At 34.8% G+C, this 16,767-nt stretch overlaps 1 protein-coding gene and 1 long non-coding RNA gene across 5 annotated transcripts in view; one reads left to right on the top strand and one right to left on the bottom strand.

Moving 5' to 3' along the window:
- The window catches only part of LOC141448001 (uncharacterized), a 29,951-nt gene extending 20,013 nt beyond the window's left edge, over window positions 1-9,938 (top strand). Inside the window, exon 2 of the long non-coding RNA XR_012454767.1 lies at window positions 9,734-9,938. This is a non-coding gene — a long non-coding RNA (uncharacterized lncRNA). The remainder of the gene's footprint in view (window positions 1-9,733) is intronic.
- sdk (sidekick cell adhesion molecule) overlaps window positions 1-16,767 on the bottom strand; it is a 272,227-nt gene that overhangs the window by 39,735 nt on the left and 215,725 nt on the right. For all 4 annotated transcript variants that reach the window (XM_074115983.1, XM_074115982.1, XM_074115984.1 and 1 more), the window contains exon 2: window positions 9,765-9,860. In XM_074115983.1, coding sequence (XP_073972084.1) covers window positions 9,765-9,860 — 96 coding nt within the window. The remainder of the gene's footprint in view (window positions 1-9,764; window positions 9,861-16,767) is intronic.

Here is a 16,767-nt window from a genome sequence, read left to right as displayed (position 1 = left end):
CATGTAAAATGTTTTGTTGAAATGGACGTGTGGGAGAAGTCAACACATAATGGTGGCTCTCCAAAAACAATGCCCAATTCCTGACCACAAACCTCAAATAGAATTGTTGGGAAGAGTAAAAGATGAGAGCCAGTGGCGTAGCTACAGGGAAGCAACGCTTTCGGGCCCCCTAAAGCCGGGGCCCCTTTAAAAATGTATTTATTTACTATTTATGTCATAAAAAATCATATATTTACCTAATTAACTTTTTTTATTTATAAATATCGTTTAGAAGTATTAAAATATCAAATATATTCATTTATTTAAAATTAAATTATAACTACAAAACTACATTATTAAATAATCATCCACGTAATGTTAGTAGGGGTGGGGCCCCGTAGTTAGAATTTGCTTATGGGCCTAAAAAATCTAGTTACGCCGCTGATGAGAGCTGTTGGATTAGTAGATGATCCGGTTGAATAGTATCGAATTTCCTGAAGCGAGAAGATATTAAGATACGTTAAGATCATTATGCCTTATTTTTTATTCATCAAAGTATTTTGAATGGCTAATATTGGAAGGTGATGGATATTAAACTGCTTAGATGACTACCATACACCAAGTCCGTAAGACTAACTCAGCGTTATCTACTACTTTCTTTATAAGTACTTTATTGGTCAGGATTAGTTTTTAACCTTTGTCAAGAAGTCGCGCTAGCAAGTAACGTTTCTTTAGTTCTTTTGGTTTGAGCCGAATGTCGGATACCATGTAGTTGTTTGCAATGTACAGCCCTAAATTCCTGATGGTGACCGGCGCAAGGGTAAGCAGCCTATTTTAGATGAACTGAAAGGCAAGTAGTAAGTCTAATAGTGAAAGTTATATTCAGACATTTTCCATTACTCAAACCAGCATTCCTGAATGTTCAGAGGATTGTACCGGAAACACAATGAGAAGAATACTAGATTGGTCCGCCGTAAGTCAGTGATGTTTTGTTTGAAGGAGTTGGAAGGTTGCAATGGTACAAAGTGATGAGAATAGGTCCAAGAATACTACCTGGAAGAAATCCAGCCTCTATAGCTTAAGGTAGAACCATCATTAACCCGGAAGTATCCATTAGAAAGACAGGACATACTATCGAGTTAGTAAGCGTTCAATTCGCTAGAGGAAATTACGCTTTTAGCGTAATAATTTCAAAAACAATTCAGTTATAGCAATTACATATCCAAATTTATCTATAAAAATTACTGCAGATGTACTCGTAACCTTTAACTGAGCCGGAAGCTATTCAGGAAGCTTAAATGCAAGAGGTAAATTGAACTTTGTACTATTTCGTTTTTATAATTCTCTTATCAAATAAACTGTTTCACATCGTTCGTTTTCATTTTATTGCAGAGAGTGCTCGTGAAAAAAGTGTTTTTAATTGAAAAACTATTATCAATAAAAAACTATTAAAAGCCGAACTATTGTTTGCGAAATTTTAGAGAAAAACCTTGGTTACCTTTCTATAAAAAGCAAAATGTTTCATTAACAAGAAAAAAGTATTTAACGTTTGGTGACGACTGATTTACAATTCTATACCTACTAGAACCCACCTGGACGTACTGGTATTGAACTGTGGGGTTCAACTAAACGCTCCAATCATCACAGAATTCAATCTCTTCAGACTAAAATTCTCCGCACTATCGTTAACGCTCCATTTTACGCCTCAAATCTAACCATCCGCACAGAAATTTCGTATGTAAGTCCTGGTTGCTGGAACTCGCTATAAAAACTTGCACTCTCATTCCAATCCTCTTGTCCGCCATATATCATCTCATCACCTTCCAGATCATCCTCGCAGGCGATTAAAACGCCAATGACCTCACGATTCTCTTGCTTCTGAAGAGAGTAGCTAATCCTGGAGACGGACTTACGGTGTGTTATCACAGGCTAACTTCTCCCAACAATTAGTGAGTTTGTAGAGGTATCAATTATTGTCATTGTTACTAATATAGTGCATCTAGCGCTGGTGCACTCCGGGCGTTAATGGACTCAGATGTTGTCGGGCCTCTAATAAAAAATAATCAAACAAAATCATCATCATTAATTCCTTCGCTATTATCTTTGTAACATTAATTGGAAATAACAAAGCAGGGAGAGGGAAAAAATTACACCACAGAACATAAACTAGATCTAATCAAATTTAGCACCGGTAGAAATAAGCGTACAGGGAAAAATCCTGAAATAGGATAGAGATGGAAAGTCAGGAAATAACAATTACTCACAGCTGAACTAAGCCGATTTGATTCCATTCAACAATTTAAGTAGATCATGTAACTGAATGCCTCTGCCGGGCAAAGCATACTGGCCTTTGGCTTTTGGCGCGAGGAAATATTAACCACATGGATGGAGTAGAAGGCGGGAATAAACGGAAGATATTTGTGAAGTGCATTACCTTTGAGGAACATGATATTGATTAAATAAGAACATAAATGTAACGCGACACTATATATAACTACAATTACGACTGCAACATTAAATACATTGTAAAGCAAACATTTTCTCCATACGCATGATTTGAGGAAAAAAGAAAGTGAATACTGGATACTCATTCACTTATTTAATGATTTTAAATACGATAGTGTTCTGTTAGTGCCACTTCATCGAACGATCTAGGACTTTGGCATTCTTATAAAAGGGTTACAAAATTAAGTAGTAAGTAATGTAATGGTTACTTGCATTGTAAAGTACAGAATACAGGGAGATATGCCTGATGTCTCCTAGAGAATGGTGTCAAACAATTAAACTTTGGCTAAGCGCCTGTTATTTAATAGCTAGAAATGTTTTCGGTTATTTCGTTGTTCCGGATACCATAGTAAAGTCTAAAAAGATGTTAGAAGAAATATTTTTAGCCTTAAAAGCAACAACAAGAAACCTCGTTGTTTTTGTGGTTAACTACAAGGGACAGAAAAAAAAGAGTCTTTATTTTAGCGCTTACTGGTTTGAATGGGCGAATGAATTTACTTAACTATGAAGCCTCGACAAAGTCCACAATTACTTTACAAAGAAGTTTCTACAGAAATTTAAGCAAGTACTTGAATTTAAGCTTCTGACCAGAGTGAAGCTCTGGAGCGTTGAGAAAACTCAGGTGCTCATTTTAGGTTCAAAAACGAGGGGCATTTCAAAACAGCAGAGGTAATCTAAAGTAGTAATTAAGTAAAACGATGATTTTAACCGTTCTTAGGCTACATGTATTTTATGTCCCTGACTGGTTTCGAATTTTCAATCATCTTCAGAGATTGACTCATTAAATTGGTATAGTGAATTAGACTTTACTATGTTTCTGCCCATATTCTACACCAGTGGTTCTTAACCTTTTTTAAAGACGCGGAACACAATTATGTATATATTTTTTCGCGGAACACTAACATTAAAAAATTTGAAATTCGGTATTTAGCAAGAACTTAAAATTAATGAATACTAAAAAATCTAATATAATTTTCAAAAAAGATATATGTATTAATTGAAATTAAAAAGGATAAATTATTACATAGTTTTAAAAAATGAACGATTTTGCCCAACACTAATTCACTTCCACTGGAAAAATGCTGTAAAAGACTATGACTTAAAAAGATAGGCCAGCTTTGGTAGTGGAAAATTCAAATTTAAAAAAAGGGAACGATTTTTTGTTTTCGTATCTTTCTTAAGTTTCTAATTTTCAATACATTAAAAATTGAAATTTCGCGGAACACTTGGACCATATTCGCGGAACACCGGTTAAGAACCACTGTCCTACACGATCTGCAAGTGTAAAGTATTTGGCAGACAGGAGATTTAACTTGAAAACATGCATTTCCAATAAGAGAACACTTAACTCCCCAAAGTACAGACTCCCGTTTCAACTAATTGAACTAACCCGTCCATGTAAATTATGGGAAAATGCAGACAATATCTTACAATTTCAATTGAGATACTTAATTGCAACAAAAGAAAGCAAACAGCTCTGTTTATACCTGATTTCTATCAAATGAATATATTATGTCTAAGTAACTGCGCAAAATTTACGTCCTTCTGTTAAAGAGGAGATAAGAACAACCGGATCTTATCAGATGTTTGTAGTCAAACTGCTGTTACTTTTGAATTTATTCATTTTAACGCAGAAAAGAAAAACCTCTTCCCACAGAACTTTCTCCGAAAAGTGGAAACAGCTGTTCAAAAATATAAACTTTTCACATCTTTAACATTGATTGTCAGTTACTTAATTTTGATTACTTACAATTTCACTAATTAATTCTATAATTAATTTTTATTAAACTATTGTTCTGTTTTACATGATTAGAACGATTAACATATATATGGTCTTTTATTGTACAAAATTCCATTTAATTGTTTACACATCGCATAAAAATTGTAATATACCTAAATACTTTCTTTATAAATTTTAATAATTTGGAATTATTTATGTTTAATTTTTTAGTTGAATTTGAAATTTCGAAGGCACAGTTAACCATAAAAATATTTGAAAAAAAAAATAGTTTGTAATGAAGTAAGTAAAGTAATTGCCTATTTTTTCAGTCAGGCTTTACGTCCAACTACCAAATTAGGAGTCGCGGACGGAGGCGACCAGCAAACATACGATACTTTACTATAAATTTCTCATATTAACCATTAAATAGAATCCAAGGGCTAGACTAGTACCGCAATACATCTTAGCTTTGCGGGTCTAGCCTATAACCGCCTAACATACTTTACTATAAATTTCTCATATTAACCATTAAATAAAATCCAAGGGCTAGACTAGTACCGCAATACATCTTAGCTTTGCGGGTCTAGCCTATAACCGCCTAACATACTTTACTATAAATTTCTCATATTAACCATTAAATAGAATCCAAGGGCTAGACTAGTACCGCAATACATCTTAGCTTGGCGGGTGTAGCCTATAACCGCCAAACATAGATAGATAGATAGATTAAACTAGGGCTGCCTCAAGGCCTACGCCACTGCGACCCCTTTGGATCTATTGTGGCTCCCCTCACTCTAAAGCTCACCCTCCAGACCTGTCCTTTTAATCAGACTCTTGATGCTGGAGAGCGACTCCCTGGGTAAAGCTCACGGGCCTTGGTTTTCACCACCCCGAGAAGTAACATCCTTAGCCGCACGAGCCCCAAAGCACTGACACAACACCTGCAAAGGCTATCATCTGCCAGGCCCATGTGATGCATGTGTTTCCTGAGCCTGCAGTGGCCCAGTTAATAGGCCTACAATCATCCTTATAGCCCCACGCGGCCTTGACGGATTAATTCTGCAGTCAGCCTCGGCGAATAGCCTTTAATGAACTCCTTCGCCTGTCTCTGCCCCGTGGTGGTAAGCCACCACTCTTGAGACCTACTCTGCACCCATAAGTTAATGGCCGCAGTCTTCACACACTTCGGAACCCCAAAACAGGGCTCCAGGCCAATGAAGTGACCCGCAGAGCCTTTCCGGGCCAATAACTCTGCCGCTTCGTTTCCCTTATGACCTGAATGACCAGGTACCCAAGCCAGAAAGACCTTATTATGGTCACTAATTTCCTTCAGGACACCCAGACAGTCCCAAACCAGTTTCCCGCCGAACATACTTTACTATAAATTTCTCATATTAACCATTAAATAAGATCCAAGAGCTATACTAGTACCGCAATACATCTTAGCTTTGCGGGTCTAGCCTATAACCGCCTAACATACTTTACTATAAATTTCTCATATTAACCATTAAATAAAATCCAAGGGCTAGACTAGTTCCACAATACATCTTAGCTTTGCGGGTCTAGCCTATAACCGCTCGACTATCGTGGCGCCTATAATCCAATATATTACACCTAAATAGTTCTTTAGAGGAATATCTTATCACTTCCTCCCCCACAAAAAAGTGCCTTCGGGGCCACTAAAGGCAACAAGATTGCAACACTTCCACTTGCTGAAGATAAGAGGAACATAAAAATTGTTACAGAAGTGAGAAAGAGGATAATGGATCCACTATTTGATAAGATTATCAAAACGGGCCTTTAGGAAAAATCAGATCATTCTAAATCCATATTAGTGTGTTTGTTTCTAACCATGGATTTTCAAAGACAGCCAGAATCTATTGCTTCTAAAGATAAAAGCGAATATATTTGTAGAAGAGAACTACCGTTCCAACCATTATTTCTGGCCATTTATTTCAATTCGGTCTTCCTGGATCACTATCAAACGGTCTTAAATCTTCTACGTTCTGGTGTTTTTCAACTTTCTCACAATACTTTTTTATTTTTTGAAGAGTCAACTATTTTCAGTAAATTTTTATTGTAGAACTTAATTTTGTTTACCGCTTAAAACTTTGCAAACAACTTTAAAAAAAATATCTGCACTTTTTTTTTACCAATTCACGTATTACTTTCACTTACAAAGCGGATACTACGCGATTATTTCAAATATTTGATATCAAGTTTTGTACTGAAAGTACACGTTTTGAGTCCCCTAAGAGAGGAAACAGTTTTGTATATCAGTCTTCTTGAGTAAACAACTCAAAAACGGAAAAACACGAAACACTTTAAGTTAGGATTGGATATTAGGATGTTTCCCAACTGTAACTTAGTGGACAAAATATTTCAACCGAAACTACTAAATCTCTCAACCGAGTTAACACTGTTATTAATATTTTGTATTCAGTTTTCTAATAAATTGCTAGAAAAAAAAACTTTAACTATTTTCTTTGAGTTGATTGTAAATTTGTACAACCTTAGATCTTAATCTTCCCCAGGAAGTATTTTAGGAACCTTTTGCAAAAGAAAGGAGTTCACGCTATCCTCTGAAGCCTTATGGATTGTGGATTCCTTTCTAGCCTTATCGAACTGTGGTTTTTTCCGTTTTCTTGACTTCATACTTCCGTTCGTGAGAACTTGACCACAAATAAAAGCATTGTCGGTAGTGAATCCCATCTCGTTTAGACATGCAAGTAAAATACTAATATTCAAGGAGAATTTTGAAAATGAAACTAAAAATAAATGATATAGGTTTAGTTTATACTCGTAATTTTGAACTATAGCATTACTGCGGCTTCATTCTCCAGTGCCTCATGTATTAAAGCATAAAGTGATGCGAGTTTATTTAAAATATTCATAATAATAGTATAATAAAGTTTATTTAAATTCAAAATTCAAGATTTCTTTTTTAAACAGAACAAAATACTTTAATCGGCATGGTTTTTCCGTCTGCCGGAAATTAATATTAATGTCCTAATGGGCGGAAACTGAAACTCTGGTATTCATTTGTACTTCTATAGAAATATTCATAATTTCCTCCCTTTTCAGGAAAAGCACTGTTGAAAACATCCTCTTAAACGGAAGGAGGTGTTTTTTTTATACTTTAGTTCAACAGAAATCATTGAACTAATTCCGGTGTCTAAATAATCTAAACTAAATGCTAGATGTACTGATTTTACCAGGGTGTACTTTATTAGCTGATATTCTTTTCCTTTATTTAAGGCGCGTCAAGATCTGAGGTTAACGGCGCCCGGAGCTATTTTCAGTGCACTGCCGGCCACGGGACAGTAAGCTGTAAGGAGCTCCTAGGAAGAGAAAATCTATGGGCCAGCAGCTTGGATTCGAACCTCGGATCTCCGCGTGGGGATCTAATACGCTAACCTCTATTAGCTGATATTCTTTTTTTTTAGTTTGATCTCATTCTCGTCATCAGATTGGTAATTAAGAATTAAAAGATCTTTCTTCTAATAACGCATAATCATCTGAAGTTGTTTATGGAATGATATTAAAACTTGTTATTTAATCACCTTCATTCTCAAAACAAAAGCAAACTCAGCCTCTGACAGATAAGACAGCAAATGGCGGCCTTATAATAATGTAGATATAATTACGAAGAGAAGTGCTCTTTATAAGATGAAATAAGGCAAAAACATTAGCCATATAAGAAGAATGGATAGAAAAATGAACATAAATAAGTGGAAAAAGGTGGCATAAAGTAGAATGAGCTAAAGGCCTAGCCTACATCCGGCGGGAGCCCAAATGCCGTATCAGCAATACATTCTGTTAGCAAGATCTACTATTTCACCCTCTACAGCCAAGACTAGCGAAGCTTGATGCTGCCGTTGGAGGATATGAAGGCTGAAAACAATATGTATAATACATTCTGTATTCAATAAGTAGATTTTCTTTTATTTACTTGTCAGCGCTTTTCTCTCATATATAGGCCTTGTTTACACAGCACACTTTCATAGAAAAGATAGAATATTAATACTACAGCATCAGGGAGATGATTCCAACTTTAGAGCTTTTTCAGGAACAGTAATGAGCTTCAGATATTCTCAGTTGACTTTTTTTAAAAAATGTTTTAAAAGAATTTTTACCAAAACTAAAGATTCTTTAGATACAATATCTTATTGACGATTGGTTGAGAACTGCTACCATTTTCAGAAAAACACTTTTCTCTTTTTACGCCAGTGACAACCCTCTGTGACAATTACAAGTAATGAGAAATGGAGAAATATGCAGGCGATAGATAGTGGATGAGATGAAGGTATTTACAAGCAAAGTTGAGGGAGATGAGAGTAATTAGTGGAATAATGATGTTTAACTGTATGAGAAGAGCGAAGGATATTTTACATTTTTACAAAAAATTAAAGATCATTTGATTGGAATGTTCGTGGTCACTGATTGAGCGCTTGGTAAAAGCAAAGGTAAAGGTAAATTTAGGCAATTTCAATTTATCTGTCGTTCAACAGTAATGAGTGTTCCTCGTAGTGGTCTCCCAGGTAATTGGTATTCCATGGGAGAATTTGAAGAGAACTGCGAGAAGGAGAGTTCATCTCTATCAGAAGCAGCTCACTGAGATTTGAAATCGTTGAGAAAGAAGGTGAGCAAGGATGATCTTCAGTACAAAAGTAAAAAAAAAAAAAAAATGGTCGTTATTAAGAAATATCAGTGTGTTGCTCTTAAACAATCTGTTGAAATAGAGTGAACAATGAACATACAAGTTCAAAGAACTTCATAATATGGTCGGACATAAACTGATTATTATTCTAAAGGTGGATGTAGTTCTTCTCCGACTGTACCAGCTACAAACAGAATTTACCCCTGCACTTCTACATATTGCTTACAAATCAACTTGTCTTCCGTTTTATTTATTTTTTTTGTAAACCTTGAATTAGCTTTACACTTGTTGCGTACTACGAACAACCTGCTACAAAGTAGTAGCCTCTCGAAGGCCATCTTATATTTTCCAACTCTTCAAGTTTAAATTCTCGATCCATTCCCGTTGATACTAGATCTCGTTCCTCTGATCTCTATATTCCCTCACACCGTACTTCATCCTTCGACAAATCCTTTCTAATACGCGCTACCTCTTTCTGGAACTCCTTACCATCATCTGTCCGCCATGCTCCTACCCCTTTCCATCTTTAAATCTCTTTTGTTCAATTATCTCCTTTCTACCCAGCTTCCTCCGAAATTATAATTGAATGGATTTATTTCCTTAATTTGTATTCTTATTTTTGTAAATATTTGCCTATTTTTGTTTATAAATATCTGAAATACAGGCCAAGCTAATAGGGCCTCCAATTGTACATGTTTTCATTTTTAGGGGACAATAGTCCCAGGATAATCAATTTACTTCCTTCTTCTTCTTCTACAACCACCAAAGATAAATACCAGTTTTAATATTCACCCTTTACTGAAAACACGATATTGGTGCTATTCACCAGTTTGCAATTAACCTAAAATAATATTTATTTGTACGCACAGACAGAACAATCAAAACTAAATCTTCACTTACCTAAAGCTTGGCACTGAAGAATTTTCGTTCTACCCTCACTAACGTAACTACTTGAGGAAGATGGCTGAGTGATGAACCTGGGAGCCTGCAGTGATTCTGTAAACAGTTAATCTCAGTTAATTAAGTTGAAAGAAAAATTATTATATTCACAAATAAAAATCTGATTTAAAAATGCATATGTCTTTTTATATTCCCAAGGTTCTAAGGTAGTAAAATTTCAAGCTTAAGCTTGAATCCAGTGAATTCTCGTTCAGAATACAGTGCCTCATTTCAAGATAATAAAAAAATATGAACTATATGCGATAATTTATCAATAAAAGAAGAACATTTTTTGAAAAAGCCGTTTTTACTCATTTTCAGCAACTTTTTTCTCAAAATCTATTAGATCTGGGTGGTTGCAAAAAAATTACAGTCATAAAGGAGGGTTTGCCCTTTATTTTAAAGAAAATTTGGGAATTTTATCTTTTATTGAAAAAGAGAAAAAAATTGTCAAAGTTGGGTGTTTTTCAACGTTACAACTTTTTCATGCACTTTTTGACGATCAATCCTTAAACAACTGTCCTACCGGATAGTTTTAATAAATAAATACTTTTGATTGACATAATTACTACTGTTAACAATTAACACTGTAAATCCAGCTAAAAGTAATTCCTTTATTAACAAAGAAGAAGAGAGCAGTAGTTTGTAAAGGAAAAGAAATTGCTCGTTATAATTGGTTACAGATACAAATGGGCACATTTAAAGCATTTTTTAAAAAAAACAATAAGTTTTCTAGGGGAAAAAAACAAAAAGAAAATTTCGAACTGCTAATAATTAAGAATTTCTCTGTTAAAAAGGAAAAACGTGAGAAAAACTAGTTTACCTGTGCGTGAACAAGAGGGTCAGGTTGAAAGAAAGTTAGAGAAATTACTTGTGAAATTACTTTAAAAAAAAAAAAAGACAAAACAATTTCCTATTATTTATTTAAACCGGAAATGGATAGTTTTCTTAAAGTAGTTTTCATCTGAATCTAATGCAACACTGCGTGGTTAACGTATATTTGGAGAAGTGAAACTAATATATACACTTTTTTCTGTAGTTATTCACATCCAACCAGCTTCCAAAATGCATATTTTAATGCAACAAATCGTCTTTTGCGTGTTCTTTTTTTTTTTGGAACACACGACCGGAAACAGCAAGCTCACATGGATCGATGCATTCTCAATTAGCTTAAATAAACTAATCAAATTTCTGCCTAAATAATAATTTGTAATAATAATTTAATAATAGTAATAATTTAGTAATTAATTAATTTAGTAATAATTTAATTTAGTAATAGTAAAAGTAATAAATAATAATTTGTATTAATTACATTCTCTAAAAAATAAAAGAGAACATTTAAATCAGAATTCAGAACATAATTGAATATTTTAATGATAGATTCCGTCATTAAATTGCGGGAAGTCTCTGAAATTTTAACACGAACTTCTGGTTGCTTTTTTTTATCAAACATTATGGGCGTTATTTTTGGATCTATACCTATAATATAACTTGTCATTGAGAGAGGAACAAAACTCTATTAAGACGTCCTTTATGACAACATAATACCTGGACCAGGGAACAAGAACAGAAGAGAATACGAATCCTAGGACGTAAATCCAGATCCGGACTTCAGTCATCATGAATCGAATTAATAATGACACGAGCAACCTGTGCAAGTTCTTGTACCATCAACCTTAACCTTTTCCGCACCCAAAATGTCTTAATCTGAGGGCAAAGGGTTTTTTTTTCTCTCCTCTGATTCACAGACTCAATTCTTAAGATTCGCGATGAAAATAAGACTCTTAAAAATCACAATAACGCCTTCTTTAGGATAAAACCAGAAGTCACCTGGATTCCTATTCGAAAGATGAAATAAACTAGGATTTCCATTTCAGATACTCTGATTATATAGGAATTCTCATCAAAACCAAACTGGCACTTCTTATTGAGTCCTTCCGCCACACAAATTGAATCCTATGAGTCTTTACCAAACACTACTTCCTTTAGGAAACTAAGAGAAACTAAAAAATGAAGTCACCTCTTCCTATCAAAGTTTGTATTATTTCTAAGACAAACTTGAACTGAACTGACGATACCAAACATCTCTTCAGACGTCTTGAAAAAAGATCGAAAGCTTACACTACATCAGTGATGGCGAACCTATGACACGCGAGCTCATTTTTGGTGGACACGCATCTTCAAAGATAAAAAAAAAATTCATAATTCAAATATTTGTCTCTCATAACGGCCAGAGTTTGTTATTAATAATATTATTGCTTACGTTAATAATAATTAATAATTTAATTCTGAACCCAGACGTGCATGTACAAGTATAATAATATGTGTAACACAATACTTGACAATAAAAAACTTGACAATGGGCACACTGACTTCCACACAACCTAACACATATCACACACAGACCGATCACACTCAGTCCATGAACAGACAAGACAGAAGATACACCAACCCTGTAATATAAAAATATTACTTTGTAAACTAGGTATTATACATTATACATATAATGTATCGTTATATTATACATATTCATTTTAATAGAATCATTGTTAACAATCTGTAAATACAGCCCTGTACGAGGGTCGTTTGAAAAGTCCGTGCAAAGTCAGAGAGATAGCACCACTGGCGCGTATCGAGATTAAGTTTAGTTAGTAGCATCTCTTGGAAGAACACGCACCAAGTTTCAGCCAGATCGGTCTATTTCTTTGTGTTTGGCATTCGTTTGAATCGAAGAGGTCGAGTGATTTTCAAAAAATGGACGAAAAAGAATTTCGTGTGTTGATTAAACACTACTTTATGAAAGGCAAAACGCCTCAGGAGACTAAAGAGAAGCTTGATAAACATTATGGTGACTCTGCACCTTCGATTAGAACAGTTTATAAGTGGTTTCAAAATTTTCGGAGTGGCCATATGGGCACATGTGACGCTGAACGTTCTGGACGCCCTGTTGAGGTTACTACTCCAGAAATCATTGATAAAATCCATGATATGGTGATGGATGACAGAAGAGTGAAGGTGCGTGAGATTGCTAGTGCTGTGGGCATCTCGAATGAACGGGTACATAATATTTTGCATCCAACATTTGGACATGACAAAGCTATCCGCAAGATGGGTGCCGCGATTGCTCACGCTTGACCAAAAACGAAATCGTGTGAAGTGTTGCAAGGACGGTTTGCAGCTGTTCCAGAAGAATCCGCAGGACTTTCAGCGTCGTTTCGTCACTGTGGATGAAACATGGATACATCACTACACTCCTGAGACCAAAGAACAATCTAAACAGTGGGTTACCAAGGGGGAATCTGCGCCAAAAAAGGCGAAGACCGTTCCATCGGCCGGAAAGATTATGGCGACTGACTTTTGGGATTCGCAAGGAATAATCCTCATCGACTATCTGGAAAAGGGTAAAACTATTACAGGTGCATATTATTCACCGTTTGAAAACCGAGCTGCAAGAAAAACGCCCACGATTGGCCCACAAAAAAGTCCTTTTCCATCACGACAACGCACCAGCTCACACCTCAGCAGTTGTAGTTGCAAAATTAATGGAAATAGGGTTCCAACTCGTTTCACATCCCCCCTATTCTCCAGACTTGGCTCCCTCGGACTACTATTTCTTCCCCAATATGAAGAAATGGCTGGCGGGAAAAAGATTTTATTCAAACGAGGAGGTGATTGCAGAAACGAATGGCTATTTTTCAGACTTGGACAAATCCTATTATTCGGAAGGGATCAACAAACTAGAGCAGCGTTGGACGAAGTGTATAAGCCTAAAAGGAGACTATGTTGAAAAATAAAAAAGGTTTACCCCAAAAAATTAAGTAGTTTTTATTTTTGCACGGACTTTACAAACGACCCTCGTAGATGACCTAGTCCTTAGGTCGAAAGCTCGGCCTAATACACATAGATCACGACTGAAATGGCAATTATTTTTTCATCCTATTGAAACTATGAATCAGTCACCAAAAAGAATGAACCACAAGTAACAAATTAAATACTATTAAATACATTTATAAAATATTAAATATTTAAATACATTTAAATACATTGTATCAAAATTGGTATTAATATAAAAATATTTTAAATGGTATTAATAAATTAATAATTAACTTTAAAAAAGTATAATTATTTCTATTTTTTTTTTAGTCTACTTTTGTGATGTGTGGACACGCCACGAAAATTATGTTTCGATTTTAACAAATTTTGACACACCGAGCTCAAAAGGTTCGCCATCACTGCACTACATCATAAAATTCTTTTAATTTAAACCTGTCTGTTATTTAAGGAATGGAACATGCAACATTCAATCAATGCAAACAACAGATTTAGAATGCATCACTTACAGTCGGGAACACCGGGTACTTTGTACCCAATAATACCCTAACCCAATAGTAGGGACTTTATAGTTTCCTAAATCACCAAAGTTGAGAGATCTAAACGGCGAAAAGTTGATACATTTCTGGTTTTCTTTCATTTCAACCCCCGCTAGACCCCCTTTAGGAAGTTAGAAGCAGCATTATCCACGTGGACTTCTCAGTGAAATAACTACAGTTTGGTTGAATTCACCCTCCCTATTCACCAATTAAGAAACTGAATTAAGTTTTCACTTAAAATTTATGATGTTGGCCAAGTTCTTCACCGTACTTTCACCACATGAGAACGGGAGGTAGTGAACTAAATTATGTATTGTTAGGAAAACTGTAAGCTACCAAAAGAGTATCGGGATAGAAAGAACTAAGAAAGACAACTACCGCTTTAAAAAATGAATAAAAATAAAAAAAAATCACAAAAAAAGTAGCGTCCATGAAAATAAGTATTAAAGTAAAATAGACTTCACACTACTGGCAATATAAAAGAGGGAAAAAACCTAGCGACAATAAGTAGGGTGGGAAGAAAACCTTTCAAAACTGGAATATTGCTGGAACGCAGAATAAAAATAGAACCCAAGGAGTAAAGAAAACTAAAATAAAAGAGAAGTTCCAGGCAGAGGGAGATAGAGAGAGGACAGCTATTGCAATCGTACTTCCAATGGATCTATATTCATCTAGATGTACAACTAGAGGAGAGCGTCTTCAAGCAATTTCCTCCGTTCTCACAGCTTCCACTTCCTTTATTCTTCTACTTTTACCAACATAAACTTACCCTTTCCACATCCTGATGGTCAAATAGTCAAAGCATTTAAATATTTATTACTTTAGAAGAAAAAATGTATTGTAAGTATTTTTATTTAATTTTGACAAAGTAATATGTAATTACATTTACTAATTAAACATCGTGGAGCACACTAAGAGATTTGCATTACAGTGATAGTGGCATGTTAATGTATGAAGTGCGAAAGATAATTTATCCTCAAGTTTAGTCATGAGAGTGTGAATGATCTGTAATGTAGAATTCTTTGTAGATTAGAGTAATGCATGGACATTAACTGCAACAGTGTGTTGCTTAGCTGTAATCCCCAAACTGTGTAGGAGGTATTGTTAAAAAGAGATCTAAGCAATGTCTCCTTATAGAGCAATAAGGGTGTAAAAGTGTTTGAGCTGGAGAGTTTATATTGATTAGCACAGGTGATTCCCAAAGCGCCGCGGAAAAAAAAAAAAACCGATTATCCAGGAAACCTCAAACCGAAAAAGATTGAGAACCTCTGGATTAGCGGGTATAACTGGTTACTGTCGGGGGCTGGATATCTAAAGATGGAGTTAAAAGTGTTGATGTACCTGATGTCTCTTCAGGTGAATTCGTTTTTGCAAGGTTTACGCTGAGGAGATCCTTTTGGTGCTAGGGAATTTCAAAAGGTTTCAATAGATGGTGGTCACTTTATTCAGGAACCTCCGCAAGTTTTACTTCTGTTTGTGAAGGAGTCAATGCAGCATCCATCTTTGGGACCAGATTGATATGACGGCTGTGTATGTCTGTTAAATTACTGAAGCACCGGTTTACTGTCATTGCTGGAAGAAGCTAACTTTATACTGTCAGCGAAATAGCTAAAGTAGAGCAAGCTTCCGACACATTCGAGCAGAAGATTCAAACTCAATTTACTTACATCAGTTTTTCTAATAATTCTATTAATAAAAATTAAATTCCTTTTATGTTCTAATAATATTTTAAGAATATTAGATAATGAGTTTGGTTCTCTCAATCAATAAGTGATTATCTAAAAAATAAACAAGAAGAAATACACTCCCAGAAATAATAACACGAAATACGCACACCTTGGATGAAAGTGACTCATTATTAAGTGGTGATGTCGAAGGAACTAAGTTTAGTGGGACCATTTTAAAGAACCTCCCAGGATGACTGGAGGCGATATTGATAATTGGGCCAATTTGAGGACTATTGCTGACGATTCTATTTATAGTAGCTTTTATTTCTACATATTTATAATTCTAAGATTTACATTTGTTGCTTACTTATTCTGCATATTTTTTTCTCCCAAAATTTTACCCTATTTTAGTAAAAATTTAATTACAGTCGAACCTCTCAATAACAGGCACTGGCGGGGGAAAGCAAAATGGCCGCTGTTTGAAGGTGGTCGTTAGAAGGAGTGTACGGCAAGTTTCATAATGAAAAAATATGGGTTTTTTTCCAAACACCTATTTAAAAATTGTTTATTATTAATAGATTTAAAAACGTACATAATTGCATAATTATTGCAGCTATATGATATGCATCAAGTTTTTCTTAATTATCCAAAAAATTTATCAAAAAACTACATATTATTGACTTAATTAATAATTTTTATAATTATCATCACATTTATTCATAACAATAATAATTTATGGTAAAATTATCATCATACTATCATCTATTATTAGAAAAATAGAACAAACCTTTCGGCAAGTTGACGATGGCTCGATTTGGTTTTTGCAAAATCTTCCAACACATTTATTTTCTCTTCTAGAGTTAACCACTTTCGTTTGAGAGACATATTATAGGAAAAAATAATATTGTTCGTCCAAAGTAATATTGA

This window comes from Rhodnius prolixus, unplaced genomic scaffold, assembly GCF_049639745.1.
Source record: "Rhodnius prolixus isolate KJV_2025 unplaced genomic scaffold, Rpr scaffold_13, whole genome shotgun sequence".
NCBI classification, from domain to species: Eukaryota; Metazoa; Arthropoda; class Insecta; order Hemiptera; family Reduviidae; genus Rhodnius; species Rhodnius prolixus.
This window is presented reverse-complemented; position numbering and strand designations above follow the sequence as displayed.